We start from the raw sequence: 20,107 nt of genomic DNA on the forward strand, positions 1-20,107 counted from the left end.
CTTTGAAAATCAAGTTATGGATTTGAATTTTTGATGTTTTTATAACCTAAAGATGCTATGTGAAAGTCTGTAACAGAAAATAGTGTTTTTCATCTTGTCACTTACTTGGTATAGAAAACACGTTTTTACTGAAATTAGTCAAAATAAATGTATTGAGTTTTGGAACCAAACTCTTCATTTGTAGTGATAGCCAACAACATTGAAAATGTTTTAATGCAAAAAAAAAAGGTATTTGTACATTTCCTACTCTTCATACATGTTTTCTAAGTATAATTCATTGGCCAAAATAAGTTTAAACAAACAATACTAAACATGGGTAGCACAACAATATTTTTGAGTTTTTCAGGCATGATAACCGTGTATTGCAAGTCTAATATCGTGACAGCCCGACTTAAAAGCAATTTTATAAAATAATAGTGTTTTTAAAAACATGAAGACAATTTGTGTGTGATTATATAATGGCAGATACATTAGGGTAGGATTAATTGGGTAGCGGTGAGCAGGGCACAAACTAACACAGGGTTAATTGTAACACGGCTACTTTACATATTTATACAGGGCCGAGCAATCTGTCCCTTTTTTTTTTCTTTTACTGTCAGAAGATGATCTCCTGTGAATTTGTGAAAATGTGTTTTGGTTCAGATATTGAACAAAGAGTGTTTTGGAGGCATAGAAGAAAAAAAAATTCTGAGTTGGGTGTGTAAGTCACCAAATTCAACCTTATATTATTTTAATCACTGTCTTGTTACCTAAAACATAACAGCATTTTAAAACATGCCAGCAACTCCTAGTAACTGATAGCTGGGATTAAAAACATTATTACACAGCGGGGTTACTTGTCACACCTCAGGTATACAATAATGACATGAAATGTAAATGCTATTCATCAAAATGATAACTCTTAATGCAATATCAGGGGAAATAACTCACAATTATGATTTTTTTTTTTACTTAATTTCTATGCATTGATGCATAACACAAGGATGGTTAGATGAAGGATCATGGATGGATGATTGTGTGGATATCTATCTATTATAGGCAGATATATAAACAATATACACCTTTAGTATATACCGGTAGACAGAGAATTTTATTGAATTATTTGTGTTTAAACTACATTTTCTAGCAGGTGTTACAACAAGCCCTTTGTTTGTTACAATGAACCCCACCTATGGGGTAACATTTGCACTCTTTTGTCACTTTTGGTATAATTGTACGATAACGGACGGTCCCACAAACAAACTTTTAAGTGTACATTTGTAGCAGAGATTTGTGTTGGTTGTGTAAAAAAATGATCAATCTAACTTAAATACTTTTTTAATAATAGACAAAAGAAATACTTTGTACCCCGCTCTCCCCTACTCATTGTCACGGATCAGGAATCGTTGCAGGCTATAACACTATTTTTTCCCTGTAAAAAGTGTTTTCATGATTTCTCATTGTCCAAATTAGTCTCAATTCTGTTACAAAGGTAGAGTAACAGTGTTGACCTTTTGTTACATACTGTCCACACTGTTACATTGGTGACTGACTCATTCAGACAATAAGAAATCATGATTTTCAGCTACGTAATGTATAACATGACAGCAAAAGGAAAAACAGTACAAAATGAACTGCAACACAAAGTCTTTATATTATGAGGCGAACAATGCTTTATTAAAATGGCACAGGTTATATAAACAGGTTTCATGATGGCAGTCTTATGGGCATGAACACTAAAAGAAACCAAAATACAAATCTGAACGTGAATCAAAATAAAAGTGTAGCAGCAGAGCAAAAGCTAAAACATCTAACTCATGTAAACGTGACAAAGACACCAAAGTCACCGTTAAGCATGTTAGTTGCATACTATGCAGTTATTTCGATTAACATTTTGTAAGATAACACTCTTTATGGTTTGTCTACTAAGCTTTATCCTTATATATACTTTGCTATATAAAATCTACTTGTTTACAAAACGAAATGCACAAAAATAACACATTACAACAAGCAGCTCTCTGGTAAAACGACAAGTTTAAAACAACTGCTACTTGTGAATGCACTTTTGTAAAAAAAAAAGACACTTGGGTGTGCAAATATAAAAAAAAAACATGAAACATCCAGTGGTCAGGTGACTTTAAAAATGTTTACACCTTGGACAAACATAAAATGGTAAAAAGCATGTGTGTTATGACATATTGCTATCTATGCTCTCATTGTTTTTATCCAGAGACGGGGAATCCTCTCCGGATTTCTCTTCCACAGAATCCTTCTCAGGATTGGAGTTGTTGTCGCTTTGCTCTTTGGACTCTTCTGTTTTTCTCATCGATCCCTTTTTGGCGTCTTCGAATTGTCTCTGTTCAGCAAGACTTTTATTCAACACGTGGCTGAGCGCCGCTTCTCCTTCTCCCATCAGGAACATGCTCTTGAACTTATTATACAGCATTGCAGCTTTGTCCATCACGTCCTGGCTGGCCTTGAACCTCCGGATCTTCTTCAGGGTGGCTATGAGCTCGCAGTGTTTCTGAAGATGTTGTGTTGTGACCTGCAGCGAGCTCAGCTCATCCAGCACAGACAGACATTTCTTTACATCAGGGTTATTCAGTTTTAAAGAGATCTTGATCTCGGCGTGTAACTTAAGAATTCTGGACTCTGTAGATACTTCCTTTCTTTTGTCTGCTTTCTTTACATCTTTTCCTAAATCTTTCTGCGGGTCTGGTTTGTCTGTTTCTACGGGTGGCTCCAATGCAACTTGCTTGGTTTCTTTGTCGGACTCTGAAGAGCTGTCGTGCTTCTTCTTCTTTCCTTCTGCATCCTTTTTATCATCCTTACTGTCGTCCTTCTTCTTCCTCCTCTCTGTCTTTTTGCTCTCTTCTTCATCTAAGGTCTGAATGTTGGTCAGGCCCCCTTGTGGCTCCTTTGATGTTTGTTGTTGTTGGAGCAGCAGCATGCTTTTGGGTTTTCTTCCTCTGCGTTTCTGGGATGGGATTTGTCCAGCAGAAGGGCTTGAAACAGGGCTCGTGTTTTCAGTGTCTGAATCATGATCGTCTCCAACCTTTTTCTTTTTTCCTCTCGTGTCATCTGTGGTGTCTTCGGGTTGCTTTCTCTTCTTCTCTTGAGTTTTGTCCACATCACAGTTGTTCTGCTCGTTATCTGAAGCAGCTTCGGTGTGCATGACTTTAGGTCCGTCCAGTTCCGCTTTAGGGTTGTTCTCAATCTCCCACAGACCTTCGTTGAAACCTTTTCTCTTGTTGGGTTTGCCATATTTGTCTTTGTTGGGTAAATAAGGAAAGATGTCTTTAGGGCCCAGAAATGCAGTCTCGTGAGTGCCGAAGAAGAAGATTGGAAACTTTGCGTTGGATGGTTTGACAGCTCCATCCGGAAGCTCGTCGATCCTCGCGGGCCAGTGTGGATAGCCCTTCATTTTAGCGAATATAAGATCTCCAGGTTTGAAATCTCGAGCCATGTCAACACGGTTTGATCAAGTTTTACACTCCTTCGTTTCCTCTGCGCGCGAGTTGCGATTCTGCTTCTTCGCGGGGCTTGACGTCATTATCCCGCGACGGAAGCGCGCCCAGCTTCTTTACTGTTGTTATTATTATAACATTTTTTACATGTTTTTATCAACATGTTATTTTCGTCATAGTATAATAAATTCATGTTTACAAAGCGGAACATTCATTTTTATGACTTCAGTGTTAAATAAGAGTCCGGACATGCGCACTGTCCGCTGCTGACACCTGCTGGCCGTTGCTCAACCCGACGGCTGCAGCCTGCGGAGGTCCCATATGCAGGATGCATACGTCATCACGCCTGGTTTATTTAAGTTAACTGAGCATTATATTGGCAATGTTATAGGCATATTACAACAATTTACTATTAACTCAGAATAATAGTCAACTTTATAATTGTTCATATTTCAAAATAAGACAGTATTGATGGCGTATGCAGCCTGGAAATGCGACCTCCGGAGGATGCAGCCGTCAGATTGAGAAACGGACCGAGTCTTCATTTCCACATTACACTTTCAAATAAAAAGCAATGAGAAACCTTAAAAAAATTTATATTTTCGCAGTACACAATGTGAAGTTTATGCGCAAGATTGGGACACAAATAAAAGGACAATGTAGAGGAGAAATGCAGTTGTTTGATTTTGTGTTGATTCATGATGCTATTATTGCATATAAACATATATAACAACAAGAAAGACTTATAAAAATGCATTGTACATAAATAACAGCAGTATACACATGTAAATGATTTACATAATCTAAAAAAAAACAATAACATAAAAATAGCCTGTGAAAGAGGTCCCCCCCAGATGTGGTTGAGTTTATTTGTCCATTTAAAATTTGCAGATAATATTAAAAGCTTTTTTATTTTTACATTTATACAACACATTACAATATTGCTTAAATTTGGTAATAAAATGGAAAAAAATTTGCTTACCACCAGACCATTTAATTTTTTGTGTTTTTATTTTTATTGACGAAAATCATGAAAATTACAAGAAAGTGGCATTCAATTTACATTTTAGTTGCTCCACAAAACAGTGACTTAAACACAAAATATAAAAAAATTAAAGGAGAGGTAAAAAATGAATCATAATAAACAAATTAAATCTGCACATGCTCAAAAAATAAACAATATTTAGAATGAAGAATAAAGAATCGACTAAATTATGAATACATTTTCTAAACAAAACACGCAGTTTAATACAATATTATCTCATGTTAGGGTTCACAAAATATAAAAATAATTATGTTTATTAACTAAATCAAGAAATATCCCAGCATATGTTTTACACAGATTTTAGAATTAGTACCAAATTGTTTTTAAAGAATATAAATAAGTTTATACAAAAAAAGATTGCTATGTATGACATGTATTTCTAGAAAACCTGAGAGTAGATTTTGTATACAATAATATTTGTGGTTCTTGAAAATCAACTCATGTTTCCAAAAATGAACTGTTGATGTTCTCAAAAAAAAAAAAAAAAAAAAAAAAAAATGCATGCATAATACAAAGTTCTTTCATTTTTATTGAATACAAAAATTATAGATACAACAAAGGCAAAAGTGTTTATTCTACATGAGAAAATTTAAATGAAAGGCTCAACACAGTATAACCAATACATTATTTAGAAAAGACAAAGAAAATAAATACAAATTTGAAATCATGACTTACATGGACTTAAATAGAGAGTAACAAGAAATTAATAATTAAAAGAAAAAAATTAATTAAGGTAAATATCACAATAAATCAAATTACATCACAAGATCAAACAGGGTCATTTTATCAAGACCTTTGGAAGAACACTTTAAATCATTAGATTTAATAGTGGAAGAGTTTTAAAGAATCTACATTTATGAATAAAATATTTTGCAAATATTACAATGTTATTAAGCAAATAAAAATGAACACAGCAGTCTTTGGGTATTTCAAAAAAATATGCTTTAAAAAAGCAAAACCATCAACAACCACCACCCCTTTTTCCATTAACCAGTCCTGAATTGATATCCAGAAGATTTTGTAAAAAATGCATGAAAGAAAAGTCCTTGTTCATCTGTGTCAACTTTTTCCTTCTTTATAATTAAACCATTGCACTTATTTTCTTGTCATGCGTTTTATTGTTGCTGCTCATTCTTTATTTTATTATTATTATTATTATTATTATTATTTTGGTTGTAACGTAAACTGTGTAAGACTTAAAGTAAAGTTACTGTTTGTAAATAAAAACATTCAAGTAGAAAAATAAAAATCTACGAGAGTCTCGACGTCATCATCCCACGCCGGAAGCGCGTCTGGTCTGTCATCAACACACATGTGTCAGTCCTTCAACTTCTTTCTCTCCAAAGACACAAACTGCACATTTCTCGTGACATTTCTTACTTAGGGTCTTCATGGCTTGTATAGACCGCTCATCATAGCCGCCTGTATTATGCGTTTATTCCGCTGGACATTATTTACATGTAGAGCAATTGGATGCATTGAAAAGTATCAGTGTGTGAGACTCATGGCCACACAAACCGCCAGAAAGCCCAGACCTCCTAAAGATACCCTGCGACATGTGAAGATGAAGGAGAACCGAAGACAGGGAGACCTGCACGGACCCTCCACCGTCTACGTGCAGGTGCTCGGGTCTGGAAGTCGAGATAATGGACCTTCTCTCTATGTCTTCTCTGAGTATAACAGGTGAATATAGCGATTACTCATCTGATTCAACAAATAAACCACTGGCATTTCAATATTATGTAGGCTATTATAAATATCCAAATAAATACGGTAACGTTACTTGAGTGTAACAGATATAGTAATTATTATGTCAGCACTACACGTTTATTAGTTAGATGACATTAAGGATGAAATTTGAAGGTGCATCAAAAACTGTTGTTTTTCAATGACATGTAATATTATGGATGTGCTGTTAAACTATTACTAATAAATGACCTTGTTTATTGCAGGTATCTGTTTAACTGTGGTGAAGGAACACAGAGACTCATGCAGGAGCACAAGTAAGATAACAACCTACACACAATCCAGTACAAATATAACCTGATATTAACACCTGTTTTCTTTGTGATTTGTTTTGTATCCAGAGTCAAAATTGCACGCTTGGACAACGTTTTCCTCACCAGAATGAGATGGGAGACAGTAGGAGGTTTATCAGGTCAGAATCTGACTTAAGTCATAGCTCATATATTTACTTTATCAGGGCTCAACGTAAATATTTTTTTTATACTGGCCCGGTTGGGCCAGTGGTTTAGGTTTTAAGTTGCCCTGCCAAAATTTTCACTGGCCCCAATAAAAAATGTCAGTGTCACATATTTAAAAATAATAATTCAAAAGTCAAAAATAATTGTATACATATACAAAAGACATGTTTCAACGAAAAAAAGGCTCTCAAATGACAGCAAATTGTGCAAAATATTGCATTGTTTCTTTCATTGTGTTTTACCCAAGTAAATGTCTGCTTCCAAGATATTAAATTATATACATTGATGAAAATATATTTTAGTGACTGAGGGTGAAGCACTGGCCCGTTTGGGCAAGTGACAATACTTTTTACTGGCCCGAACGTCTCTCACGCTTGCCCCGGGCCACCAGGCAGTCCTTTATGTTTAGCCCTGTTTATTTTTTGTTTGACCAACTCTTTATTTTTTTTACAGGAATGATATTGACTCTTAAAGACACAGGAGTACCTCAGTGTGTTCTCTCTGGACCACCACAACTGGTATGTGTGTGAAAGAGAGATTATATCTGTATTCAAAAGTCAGGTGCTGTATTATGGGTAGGGGTGTCCCAGACTAAGGATTAACATATTCAAATCAGAATTGTCAAATCTTTTTATAGTCGACTGATAGTCGAATCATCTATGTGTGTGTGTGTGTGTGCATGGGTTGAATGGGAGGAGGACCAGACAAGGGGTCTCATTTATAAAACTTACTAATGTATCTATCCTTAGTAGAATCGATACATTTTAAAACTTTTATACCTGTGTCAAAAAATCAGTTAAGTGATCTTAAATATGACATGCAGAACACCTAGCTTATTAGGCTAAATTGCATTTGTTAGCACGCAACATTAAAACACCAAAATCAAAAGTCAGAGTCGAGTAACAAAGTGCAGAACATTTGTGCAAAATGCATAACGTGCAGGGGAACAAAACACAAGCCACAAATAATTACAGTGAGTAAAATAAGTATTTGACACATAAGCATTTTTATCAGTAAGGGGATTTCTAAGTGGGCTATTGACTAGGGATGCTTAACGATTAATCGCGATTAATCGTTAGCAGAATAAAAGTTTTTGTTTACATCATATATGTGTGTGAACTGTGTATAATAACTTTGTATAAATAAATGTACAAACATGGATGTATATGTTTTAGAAATGTTTACGTGTATATACATTTGTATATTATGTATAATTTATATTATATATAAATATAAATACTTAATATATACATTTTTTTTCTTAAAATTATACATGAATGTGTTCATATTTATATATATACATATTTATTATACACAGTTTACACACATATGTGATGTAAACAAAAACTTTTATTCTGCTAACGATTAATTGTTTAGCATCCCTACTATTGACACAGAATTTCCACCAGATGTAGCCATCAAGCCAAATATTGAATTCATACAAAGAAATCAGAACATTTAAGTATACAAGTTGAGTAATAATAAATAAATAATAAATAAAGCGAAATGACACAGGGAATAAGTACTGAACAAATGAAGAGAACAAGGTGCAAAATGGAATAGAAAGCCAGGATATCTCAAAGCCATCTTAAATCTGCCAGTATTGAGAGAGAAACCCTGGCCGCTATCAGTACTAATTGATATCAGCTGCTTCAAGAGCCAAGAACCACTCGGGCAAACGCTGATGTGTCAAATACTTATTTTCCCCGCTGTAAATCAGATAAACCTGAGTGATCTATAAATTAAATAAAAATTAAGAAATGAAAAAGTGTAAAATATTATTATTTTAATTGGCTGTATATTATTATATTGTGAGAAAGCTTTTATATGTGAAATCAGATAATGTGCACCCAGCCAAAACTGAAGGATCTTCATTTTTAAACACATCTATGACGATTCGACTCTGAAATTGGTAGTCGAATCAGGCTTCTCATATTAAAGCATCAAATCTTCGCCTATTCGGGGTCACCCTTAATTATGTGTGCGCTTTTTCCAGTGTTGGTCTCATACCATTAACACTGACAATGTGTTTATCATTGAATGTCTTCATGTACAATGGTTCCACTTTTGGGTGACTGACATCATGGGTGGGCAGCATAACTGACCATAGCCTAAAATGCCATTACTAATGCGATATATTGTTATTAAAAAATATGTCATTCTGTATTGACAAGAAATCACTTTTAATGTACCAGAAAGCTCATTTATTCATGCATTCAAGATTTCTGTGGGAGAAAGTGTTTGGGTAAATAACAGAAGTGCATGATTTATTATTAACAAAAGATGGATGATTATTAATGCATAAATTAAATTTAGTTCCTGATGTGCTTTTGCATAAAACGCTTGTATTTTAAATGATGTCAGAGATGAGCTGTGTATTTAAAATCACGCTACAGTATCTAACAGATTTAATGCTGATGTTTCTGCTGTTATTTCAGGAGAAATATTTACAAGCAATAAAAGTGTTTTCAGGACCGCTGGATCACATTAAACTTGGTAAGAGTTACTTATCATTCTTATATTTCTAATTTCTGCTTTATATTTGTTTTAGAAAAATGATTTATTCATAAAACGTAACAATCTAGTTATCTTTGTGTCCATAGCTGTCAGACCTTACACAGAACCTCCATATAAAGACGACACAATGACGGTCACACAAGTTCCTCTTTTCTGTGAGTGTCAAACACATTGTATGTTGGACATTTATAAAGCTCGATCTAATCTGTTACTGTAAGAAGAAATGTTTTGTGTGTGTTATGTAAGCCGAGCGTAAGTTAGATGGTGGCAGGCGGTCCCCAAGCTTTGGTCGCAGCAGTAGTCCTAACAGCAGCGCCGGAGGGGGCCAGCGGGGGGCGCTCAAGAGACTGGAGGATTCAGAAGAAGATCAGACTGAAACATCTAACAGAAGATCAGTGAGTCCAGGTGAGAAGTTAAATCATTTATTTAACAGACCTTCTCATATCTCACATATTATTTCTCTTATTTATCATATTTTGTGTTTTTTTATGCGTTTTATTCATAAAGGCTGTATCAGAATCAGTGTTGGGGAAGTTACTTTAAAAAAGTAGTGTTTGCTCGTTACTCGTTACTTTTAAAAAAAGTAATCCATTACTTTACTTAGTTACCGCCTTTGGAAAGTAACTTTTTACGTTACTCGTTACTTTTACGTTACTTTTATGTTGCCTGACATTGGGCAGAACCCAATATGTTTCTAAATGTGTAGGCCTAAATAAAGTTATACTATGGAGGACAAAACAGGTATTTCTTTTGTGCTCTTTATTATAAAAAAGTAGGGCTGCACGATTAATCGTATTTTTATCATGATAACGATATGCGTGCCCCACGATTAATTAATGACAATCGTCGCGATTAATGTGCAAAGACCAAGCACAAAACACACGGTCTAGAATCAAGCAAAGTGTTTGTTATGGGCGGAGTCAGAGTAAATGGAGTGTTTCTTTGCAAGTGCAGTCTGTGTTAAGGTAGAAATACGTTACCATCATGAGATTTACAGTCATTCGAACATAATGGCAGAGCAACAAGAAGAAAGTGCAGAAATATGTATGTTTAATTCCCAAAAAGGGTCATATAGGCCTACTCCATTGTTTGGATATTTCGGATTTGAGGAAAGTGATGTTGATCAGGTAAGTCACGAGTCTTGTGCAAACTGTGCTCCTGTTCCGTCCAAACGTGAAATATCAAGAGTTTCAAAAGCTGAAGACAAGCCGCAACCATAAAAAATCCCCGACCATCCACGACACAGACAACAATAACGGATCGCGTATCATAAGTTAGCCAAGGATATGTGTCCAATAAGCACCGTGAGCAGCAAGGGGTTTAAAAAAATATTGCCACATAAAAGGCATATCTTGGGCATTTTTTATTAAAAAATGTTTTGTTTTTATTTTAGTTTAATTCTAATTTGATAAAAATACATATTAGAGCCCTGCATTTCAGCCTTTTTACGCCCATTGGGTCGGGTTTCGGACCAATTTTAGCATCACAGTTGATATGCGGCCAGGCCTCTGGATTTTACACCTTTATATATAATAATTTAATTAAAAAAAACGTTGAGACATTGATAAATTGTAAAAGAAAGACGTTTAACCTATTGCACGAGTCCACTACGCAAATTTAGAATGCACCTGTTGCAACGGTGTTTAGCGTCTCCACCAGCAGCAGGACCTTCAGTGCATCGGGGAATATGGAGAACTGAATAAAAACTTAAATACTGTGCATAATCTATAAAAGACGACTTTCGGTAGTCATGTAAAAAATGCGGTGTAAAGCCTTGAATTTTAATTGATGCATAGCGAATGTGTAAGGTAAAACAACCTGCATGTTTATTTCGTTTCATGTTTATTTCGTTTTGTTTTGATTCATTATTTTTCTGCACGTCTGCGAGCAACAAAGCAGCCCCCCTCCGCTTTTAAAAAAATAGTGTGTTGATAATAAACATTTAAACTAACATTGTTATATGCTGAAAATAAATATTTTATATAGATGTTATTGTAGGCAAGTGAATTGTTGATTTGAGAGGCTCATTTGATCAAACAAGTCGTCAACATGACGTTAGCTGTCGGCCGCTAACCGCTTGGTCAGTATCAAAAACCTTAATTTAACAAACAAAAAAGGCTCTAAAATAAATAAAAGATATTTTATAATTTTGACAGTTAAAACTGAACTGTTTTAATTGCTGCAATAGTCGTACAGCTGTAAGGAATCTGTGTAAGGAGTTATTTTTGTTATTTCTGCGGATTTCTTTTGCAAAATCTATGCGGAATTTTGCGCAATTATTTTAAATGTTTTAAGAAGATCTAAGAGAATGGGAGCTGTGGATATTACAAAACAATAAAATATTTTATAATATAGGCCTATAAAATGTATATAATATTATATACATGGCTGTAAAGTGTAATAAAAATACTGAAGTAAATAGAAGTTCTTCACTAAAAGAATGATCGTATTTTTAATCGTGATCAAAAGTTTGAGCAAAACAATCGTGATCATAATTTTTCCTGTGATCGTGCAGCCCTATAAAAAAGTATCAATAAGTTCCTTAGGAACAACATGGTAACCTCAAAATGAGTCATATGTCTCAAAATAAATTTATCTGAAAATCTGTTTCTTCTGGGGGTAAGCACAAGACCTACCAGGCTGAACAGCCTTTCCACTAGTGCACTGGATGGTGCAGGGCCGGCCCTGGCCAATTTGCTGCCCTAGGCAAGATTTCACCTGGTGCCCTTTAGAATCACAGAATCACAATTGTGTTCCAATTATTTTGTTCATAACTTACACAGAAACAAACTGCACAGCTTTGTCTTCTTTATTTTGAAAATATTTTGGAAACACACACAAACACATACACACAATACCCTGTTACTCAGGCATTTGATCTTGACATTGTTAAAATCTTGTCTTTTTTACATGTTTTAACACTGTACATTTAACTTAAAATGTTTAATTGTGTACAAGAAAACAGCTCTTATTAATGAATTATTAGTAGCATGTTGTAGTGTCTCGGGAGATTGTGCTCATTGTTAAATAGCTTTGTGGCTATACTGCACTGAAGCGGCAGTTTAAAATATAAACCCAGAATTCAGCGAACGTCAAGAACAAGATAAAAACAATAAGGCCAAGACGCGGGATTTAAATTACGTTACACGGACCATGTATAAATTTCAATGTTTCTGGACAGAAATACCAACTTTGTCTGGTATTAATAAGCTGCACATTGGAGTGCTGGCTGCTCCCCGCGGTGCTGAAGACGCGTGATGGCACATATACACAGATATCTACGTGCAATCTATTGGAAAGTGGAGGAGTCATTAGTTGGGTTAGTAAAATAACGAAATTACAGCTTTTAAATATAAGAAAAAAAGTTTTTTTTTTGTAAAGAGATATTTTTTTAAGTTTAAAAGTGCAGAACTCTTCTCAAGGGGAAGAAAGCTATACTTTTCCCCTTACGTGCAACCTATCGGAAAGCCCAGATGAGTTAGTTGGGTTAGTAAAATAATGAAATTATAGATTTAAGTACAAAATAGTATTTATATAAAGAGAGATATTGAAAAAAAAGTGCAGAACTCTTCTTAAGTGGAAGTAATAAAGTAAAATAACGAATAATAATTATATAATAACGAATAATAGTTTCCAATAGGTTGCACGTAAATATCTGTGCTGCCACCAGACTCCGTCCGAGCGCGTCTTCAGCACCGCGGCCAGCACTCCAATGCGCAGCTTATTAATACCAAACAAAGTGAACAAGTTGGTATTTCTGTGCAGAAACATTGAAATTTAAACATGGTCTGTGTAACATTATGTAAATTCCGCATCTCTGTCTGATTGTTGTTTCTGTTTTCTTGTTCTTGACGTTCGCTGAATTCTGGGTTTATATTTTAAACTGCTGCTTCAGTGCAGTAAGCCACAAAGCTATTTAACAAGCACGATCTTCCGAGATACTATGCTAAGATACAATTAATACAAAACGAAATTCACTTCAAACGGAGTGGGTAGACATGATTTTGACCACTTTATTAAGTTTGTTTTCGTAGAAACCTTTCTCTAAAGTGAATTTCGTTTTGTATTAATTGTATCTTAATTTCAATCAATGTTTTATCAACCAATTGCTTGAATTTAATAAATAAGAAATAAATAAAAGAAAACGATTTAGTTCTATATTTATGTTTAAAAAAATTTATTTCATTTAAACATAAATATGAAGCTGAATCGTTTTCTTTAATTTATTTCTTATTTATTAAAATCAGGCAATTGGTTGATAAAACATTGATTAAAATTAAGATGCCTCCATCCCTCAAAAGTTAGCGTCAGCTGCTTCTTGCTTGCCATGATTTCTTTGCAGACTGATACGAGCCTCTGTCATGTGTGTGGACCTTGTGACTATTGCGCAAGCGCGCAGATGGCAGTGTCGCTGTCAAATCTAACCAAAATTTGATTTATTTTACAGATGGCAGAGGAAACGTTACTAGAGATTCGTCGGTCGTTGTGGCTTATGTCTGTAAGGTCAGCAAAAATATTATATTAACCATACTGATTTACAAATAAAATGCAGGAATCTCATTTGCTTAAAATACATTTTAAAGTCCAGGTAATATTTAATTTTTTACTTTTTTTTCAAAAACATGTTATATGTCAACCTTATTATTTTTTCAGTTGCATGCAAAGAAAGGAAACTTCCTGGCACTGAAGGCTAAAGAGATGGGTCTGCCAGTGTAAGTCTGTGATATCTGTGTGTTTATAATAATAAAACACAACACATTAATATTAATTCAGTCTTTTGGTTTCTCTGTAGAGGTACAGCCGCCATTGGACCCATAATAGAAGCTCTGAAAGGAGGAAAAACTATAACACATGATGGGAAAGAGGTGACGCTGCTACATGGACATATGTCATTATTTTAGCCACTGTACTTTGCCACTTTTTTTCCTGCTTTTATTAATGTAATTTAAAGCTGCTTTGAAACAATTAAACAAAAGCACTAAATAAATAAAATTTAATTGAATATGTAATCCGGTTTGTGAAATCCAGGCTCTCATAATCTATTCATGACAACTCCCATCAGTCCACATCATTATGCTGCAGCCATTGTTGTTGTTTAGCGACCTCTAGTGGCTAAAATTATATATTGCGTTTTAAACACAATACATTTGATAACTTTTGAAATTTGTGTAGTTTATTCCATTCTATCTTTCATCCATTAAGTGAACAGCTCTTATTATAAATAATCCAGATTCAAATGCAGATTATTACATTTTGGTGTGAATATTCCTTTGCTTTAATGTTTTTAAACATGCATCATCTATAACCCTGTGCTGTGTGTTTCAGATTCGACCTGAGGAGCTGTGTACTCCATCTGATCCTGGACCTGTGTTTGTAGTGGTCGACTGTCCATCAGATGAGTTCATACAGCCGCTCTGCACCAATCAGATACTCCAGAGGTGAGGAGATACTGTTTTTATGAAGTAACACATTTAATATATAGATCAGTGATATTACAAAGTAGTGGGAGATCCCAGCTTGAATCTATGGAGAAAGAAACCAAGCCACTGACAAAATGTCATGAACAGATTGACATGGTCTGCTTAAAAATTAAAAATCTTCTGGAAAAAAAACTGAGCTAGACGAAATGTATTTATAATTAGACAACATATCACGTCACAGGTTGTCCTACGCTGCAAAAAATGACTTTCTTACTTAGTATTTTTGTCTTGTTTTCAGTAAAAATATCTAAAAATTCTACATGAGCAAAATGACCTAGGAAAATAAGTCAAAAAATATAAACCTTAAGTAAATTAGTGCTTAAAACAAGCAAACAAAATCTGCCAATGGAATTTGAAAAATGTTCCTGAAATAACTTACTCAAAAACACCTAATTCAATAAAATTTGTCTTATTCCATTGGCAGATTTTTTTTTGCTTGTTTTAAGCACAAAGTCTCTTACATTTTATATTTTTTGTTTAAAAACTAGACTTTTTTTCCTAGGTCATTTTGCTCATCAAGAAAATACCTCTTAATTTAAGAATTTTTAGATTTTTTTTTACCAAAAACAAGACAAAAATACTAACTAAGAAAGTCATTTTTTGCAGTGTGGGTACCTGTATATAAACATTTTATTGAGGACATAAATAATTTTCAGAAAGCGCAAGTCTTTCTGTTTTACATTGGAAACAAAGAAATAAAAATTTTCGTAACGTAGCTTCACCTTTGTAATTATGTAGTAGCGACCTCTAGTGGTGAAAATCCTACAAATTGTGTCTTTAATTGAATTAACATCCTAAAGTCTCAGAAAAACTTTATACAATTTTAGTAGATTACAATCTTTCTAAGAGGACACTAAATATTGTATTCTTTACTTATGCTATATATTTGTATAATATTCCTGTTTTCTGTGTTTTTCCATGTATAGCTATTTTGAAACAATGCAACAAAAGTGCTACATAAATAAATTAGAATTTAATTGATTAATTTTTTTATTTTGGTTGTTGACATCTAGTTAAGTTTAAAAGTAAAACCTCAAGTAGTCTTTCTTTAATTAATAACTGAGTTTTTTGCATTGTGTGTACAGATATCAGACGGGTGGATCTGAGGACGCGGCCGCTCTTGTGGTCCACATGACACCAGAATCGGTTTTAAACACAGATCAGTACAAGAGATGGATGGAGAGGTACATCTACAGATTAACATGTTATGATCTGAGCTGCAGGTTGTGATTGAGATCATGATGTGATGGTTTTTGTCTCTCAGGTTTCCCAGCAGTACTGAACATCTGATGATGAACGAGCAGAGCTTCACGTCACACAACACTCGCAGTCTTAAACTACAGACACAACTCAACCTCATTCATCCTGACATCTTTCCTCAACTTAAACTCTACAAATCAAAAGTACAAACAACACTTCTCAACATCTCACTATTACACTACTGACATTCAGCTAATTAGCTAAAGTATTTTTTTATCTCATGTATGTGGTATAAAGTTCAGTTAGTTATAGATGTTTTTGTTTAATATTGATGTTTTTATTTATTTAAATATTTAATGCGTGTTTTTCCCGATTAAATGTTTTTATTTGAATATTTGTTTGGTGGCAATTTACAATAAGGTTATATTAGTAAACATTAGTTAATGCATTACGAAGCAAGAATGATCATTTTTCAGCATTAATGATCTTTGTTCATGTTAGTTAATGTTAAAACAGTTATGGTGCATTAACAAATGTTTCAATGTTTGATTTTAAACTGAACTAATATTAATAAATGATGTTGAAATATTGTTTATTATTAGTTCATGTTTATGTAATGCATTAACTAATGTGAACAAATACAACTTGATTGTAAAGTGTTACCATTGATTTAATGTGTGTAATAATTCTGTGTGTTGTAGGAGTCTCCAGCGTCTCTTCATGTTTCGAATGTCAGAGCCGAATGTCTGCTAAAGTTTCAACTTCGGCCCAAACTGGAGTGGCAAAGGTTAGTTCAGCTTATTGGCTCTTTTATAAAGGATTTTTCTGGTAATAATCTGAGTTAAGATCTATAAACATGTGTAAGATGTTATTATGGTAATATAGAGTTGTCCCATGGTTAAAGTAAAGCAAACAGAAATCATGGTATTATGGTACTAAGTCTGTACCAGAGGGTTTAATAGCATAAATATAAAGCTTGTGTTTTAAAGTTTCTAGATTAATGTTATCTACAAAAGATGTATTATTTTCTCTGGTAACATTCCTACGGTTTTAGAGCTTCAACAATTTAAACAACTTCTTGCCGTATTGTCCCGAATATAAGATGACTCCCCATTTTTAACTCTTTCGCCGCCATTGACGAGATATCTCGTCAATTAAGAGAAAACGCTTCCCCGCCAATGACGAGATTTTCCGTCTTTCCGCAATACCGCTATTATCCACCAGGTGGCGCACTTCCGCAACTTATACAACCCGGAAGTAGCGCCTCACGTGAAAGAGAAAGAATTCCGTGTATGTTTTAAAGATCGCTCTGCATCTGATCTCTATCAAAAGTCCTTCGCAAAAATGGAATTATCTCAGCTTTTTTCTTAAAATTTGGTGTTTTTGAAGAAACCTACACATATTTGAGAGGTGATAAAAAGAGAACCAATGAAGGTAGGATGAAACGTTTTTTGTTTGAAAGCCGAGGGTCTGTTCTTTCATCGATATATTGTTTGTTTATATATTTAAAGAAGAACATTTTCTGGAAGGCATTAAACTTTTGTGAAAATCATGAAAAACGCTGGTGCTGGCTGGCAACTTATTTTAAAAACGCTGGCGGGGAAAGAGTTAAAGTGAACCTTTTGGAAAAATGCTTTTTTGAAGGTCAACTCTTGTATTTTATAAAGAAAATGCTTTAATTTGAAAAATACTTTTTATAAGTCAAAGGGGACAATTTAGGCTTCCCACATTCTTCAATTCTTTATATAACTTGCAGTCCATCTGGATTTAATAACAATTAGCCTAGGCTGTTCATTAGGGTGGTCCTTATAATGGGTCAAAATTTCTTTTTTTTAAATGTTCAACTCTAATCCCCTAAATGTGTTAGGATATCGATAAAAACACACTCTGGAACATTTTGAATTGTTTTTGAATACAATTTTGAATACAATACACTGCAAAAAAATGACTTTCTCACTTAGTATTTTTGTCTTGTTTTCAGTAAAAATATCAAAAAATTCTTAAATTTAGATGCTTTTTCTTGATGAGCAAAACGACCCAAGAAAATAAGTCTAGTTTTTAGACAAAAAATATCAAATTTCAGTGATTTTGTGCATAAAACAAGCAAAAAAAATCTTTAACATTTTTCTTAAACACTAAATTCAAGAAAAATTAGCTTACAACATTGGCAGATTTTTGTTGCTTGTTTTATACACAAAATCACTTACATTTGATATTTTTTGGTCTAAAAACTAGACTTATTTTCTCGGGTCGTTTTGCTCATCAAGAAAAAGCAACTTAATTTAAGAATTTTTTGAGATTTTTACTGAAAACAAGATAAAAATACTAAGATTTTTTTTTTTTTAAATAATTTTTTGCAGTGTAGAGGTTGCTCAAAGCCTTTGAATATTTTAGAAATCACATATTTTTGCAAAAACTGTACCATTTAAAAACGCACAACACATAAAACTTGCTTCTTGGAGGGTAACTTTGTTCCAGTTATTTCAGTCTCTTCTGATCCGAGTAACTATATAGCGGACTTGCTTCAGCCATTGTCTCAGTGTATATTGTGCTTCATTCACATTGAAGCTTTCTTAAAGACATATCACAACTAAAACAGGAGTTTTAATTGCATGGAGCATGCTCAAATAAGTCCATTGCTGCCTATAAGTATATACTATTAGACAATTATACATGCTAGCACAAAGTTTCACAAAATATGCCAATGTGTTAAACTTCAAAGGTCTTGAGCAACCTCTAAATATTAATTAATATATATTTTTTAATTTATTTAAACATAATGGTGGGGTGAAAGCATGAACTTTTAAAACTTGAAAAATACGGACCACCCTACTGTCCATCTTATTGTGAAAAAACCTGTAGTTAATCAGGTTGCTTCAGTCCAATTTGTTTACGTGTATTTGGCGCCACCTACCACATTTTTGCAGGTGTACAGTATGATTGACATAATCATCTCTAGAGCTCAAATATATGACAACATCTTTATTGAGAGGCATTTCCATAAAAAAATGTAATCTTATATTCGTAACAATATACGATACATGAAAAACGTTCATTCCCTCTTTTTGCTTCTGTGTGTGTTTGTGTGTGTGTGTGTAGAGATGCCATCCCGTCCTGTGACACTGAAGAGTTTTTAAAGGAGGCCACTGAAGTGCCAAATTTCTTACAGGAGGTTGAGGAGTGCAGGAGGTTTCAGTCGTCTGCGTCTGTTTCTGTGTCTGGTGAGATTTTGACTGCAGCGGGGTTGAAAGTTTTGGGATTAGAAGAAAAATTTCAGATGACGTGAAATCTGTAGATCTCATTTTCTGTCTGTGAGAATGTGTTGGATTAAAGAAGAGTAACTTTATCAAGAATTGTGAGACATAGAAACACTACATTACTCATCATCAGGGTAATTAGTGAAGCACTAAACCAGCTTTTATAGCTGTTGATAGTTAATATTGGGATAAAGTTGTGTTTTGGAAAAGCATGGTTGGTAATGTCATGTACACTGGATACAAATAAAATTTTGACCTCAAGGCATTATTATGAAATCTAGAGAGTTTCTGTATGTGATCATTTTGCTGATTTCATCTGATTCCAAGATGTTTATTGTATTATTGTGTTTCTGTCCTGTTAAAGCTGAACGGTTTCCCGAGATCTTGTTTTTGGGCACCGGCTCGTCTCTGCCGATGAAGATCAGAAATGTCAGTGGAACTTTAGTGAATATCAGGTATTATTGTTTCCAATTGTTTTCAAGCACCAATTTTTCAGCTGGTGGTGTTTTTTTTTTTTCGCTTTCGATGCTCAGCGCTGAACGCCCAGAGTAAAAAAAAAATCAACTTTGGGTGAAACGCTGAGCTCAACAAACCAGCTCATCGTTTAGTCATTTAATCATCCCCTATGTCAGATGACGCTCAAAACCTGCCCAATGGCCAAGCGTCGGCTTGATGTGTACCAAGGTTTAAATAGCCAATGAGCACAGATGTACCAACGCCAGTTAAATTTAAAATTGTGTAGAAATCGTTTTATTATTTTGGTTTTAATTATCACTGAATTAAAGGTGCATTGTGTAACTTTTTAGAAGAATCTCTTGACAGAAATGCAATATAATATAAAAGTATAAAGATAATGAGCTGTATTGTTTTTTTTTTATCTTACAATGAGTCGCTTTTATCTTCATACACCGCGGGTCTCCTTACATGGAAATCGTCATTATGTTTCTACAGTAGCCCT

General features: G+C 34.1%; 2 protein-coding genes across 2 annotated transcripts in view; one reads left to right on the forward strand and one right to left on the reverse strand.

Annotated features, from left to right (window-relative positions):
* Positions 1 to 2,049: 2,049 nt before the first annotated feature.
* LOC135734294 (PC4 and SFRS1-interacting protein-like) lies at positions 2,050 to 3,526 on the reverse strand. The gene has a single exon (XM_065253228.1). It carries the CDS (start codon positions 3,443 to 3,445, stop codon positions 2,168 to 2,170), a length of 1,278 nt encoding a protein of 425 aa, XP_065109300.1. The 5' UTR covers positions 3,446 to 3,526; the 3' UTR covers positions 2,050 to 2,167.
* Positions 3,527 to 5,781: 2,255 nt separating this feature from the next.
* LOC135734293 (zinc phosphodiesterase ELAC protein 2-like) overlaps positions 5,782 to 20,107 on the forward strand; it is a 29,264-nt gene continuing 14,938 nt past the window's right edge. Inside the window, exons 1-16 of the mRNA XM_065253227.2 lie at positions 5,782 to 6,174; positions 6,444 to 6,494; positions 6,579 to 6,649; positions 7,149 to 7,213; positions 9,134 to 9,191; positions 9,299 to 9,367; positions 9,459 to 9,617; positions 13,660 to 13,715; positions 13,866 to 13,924; positions 14,005 to 14,077; positions 14,538 to 14,650; positions 15,778 to 15,876; positions 15,957 to 16,095; positions 16,594 to 16,679; positions 18,992 to 19,113; positions 19,514 to 19,604. Of these exons, the coding sequence (XP_065109299.1) occupies positions 5,921 to 6,174; positions 6,444 to 6,494; positions 6,579 to 6,649; positions 7,149 to 7,213; positions 9,134 to 9,191; positions 9,299 to 9,367; positions 9,459 to 9,617; positions 13,660 to 13,715; positions 13,866 to 13,924; positions 14,005 to 14,077; positions 14,538 to 14,650; positions 15,778 to 15,876; positions 15,957 to 16,095; positions 16,594 to 16,679; positions 18,992 to 19,113; positions 19,514 to 19,604 (1,565 nt within the window). The 5' untranslated portion in view covers positions 5,782 to 5,920. The remainder of the gene's footprint in view (positions 6,175 to 6,443; positions 6,495 to 6,578; positions 6,650 to 7,148; positions 7,214 to 9,133; positions 9,192 to 9,298; positions 9,368 to 9,458; positions 9,618 to 13,659; positions 13,716 to 13,865; positions 13,925 to 14,004; positions 14,078 to 14,537; positions 14,651 to 15,777; positions 15,877 to 15,956; positions 16,096 to 16,593; positions 16,680 to 18,991; positions 19,114 to 19,513; positions 19,605 to 20,107) is intronic.

Source organism: Paramisgurnus dabryanus, chromosome 3 (assembly GCF_030506205.2).
Source record: "Paramisgurnus dabryanus chromosome 3, PD_genome_1.1, whole genome shotgun sequence".
Lineage (NCBI taxonomy): Eukaryota > Metazoa > Chordata > Actinopteri > Cypriniformes > Cobitidae > Paramisgurnus > Paramisgurnus dabryanus.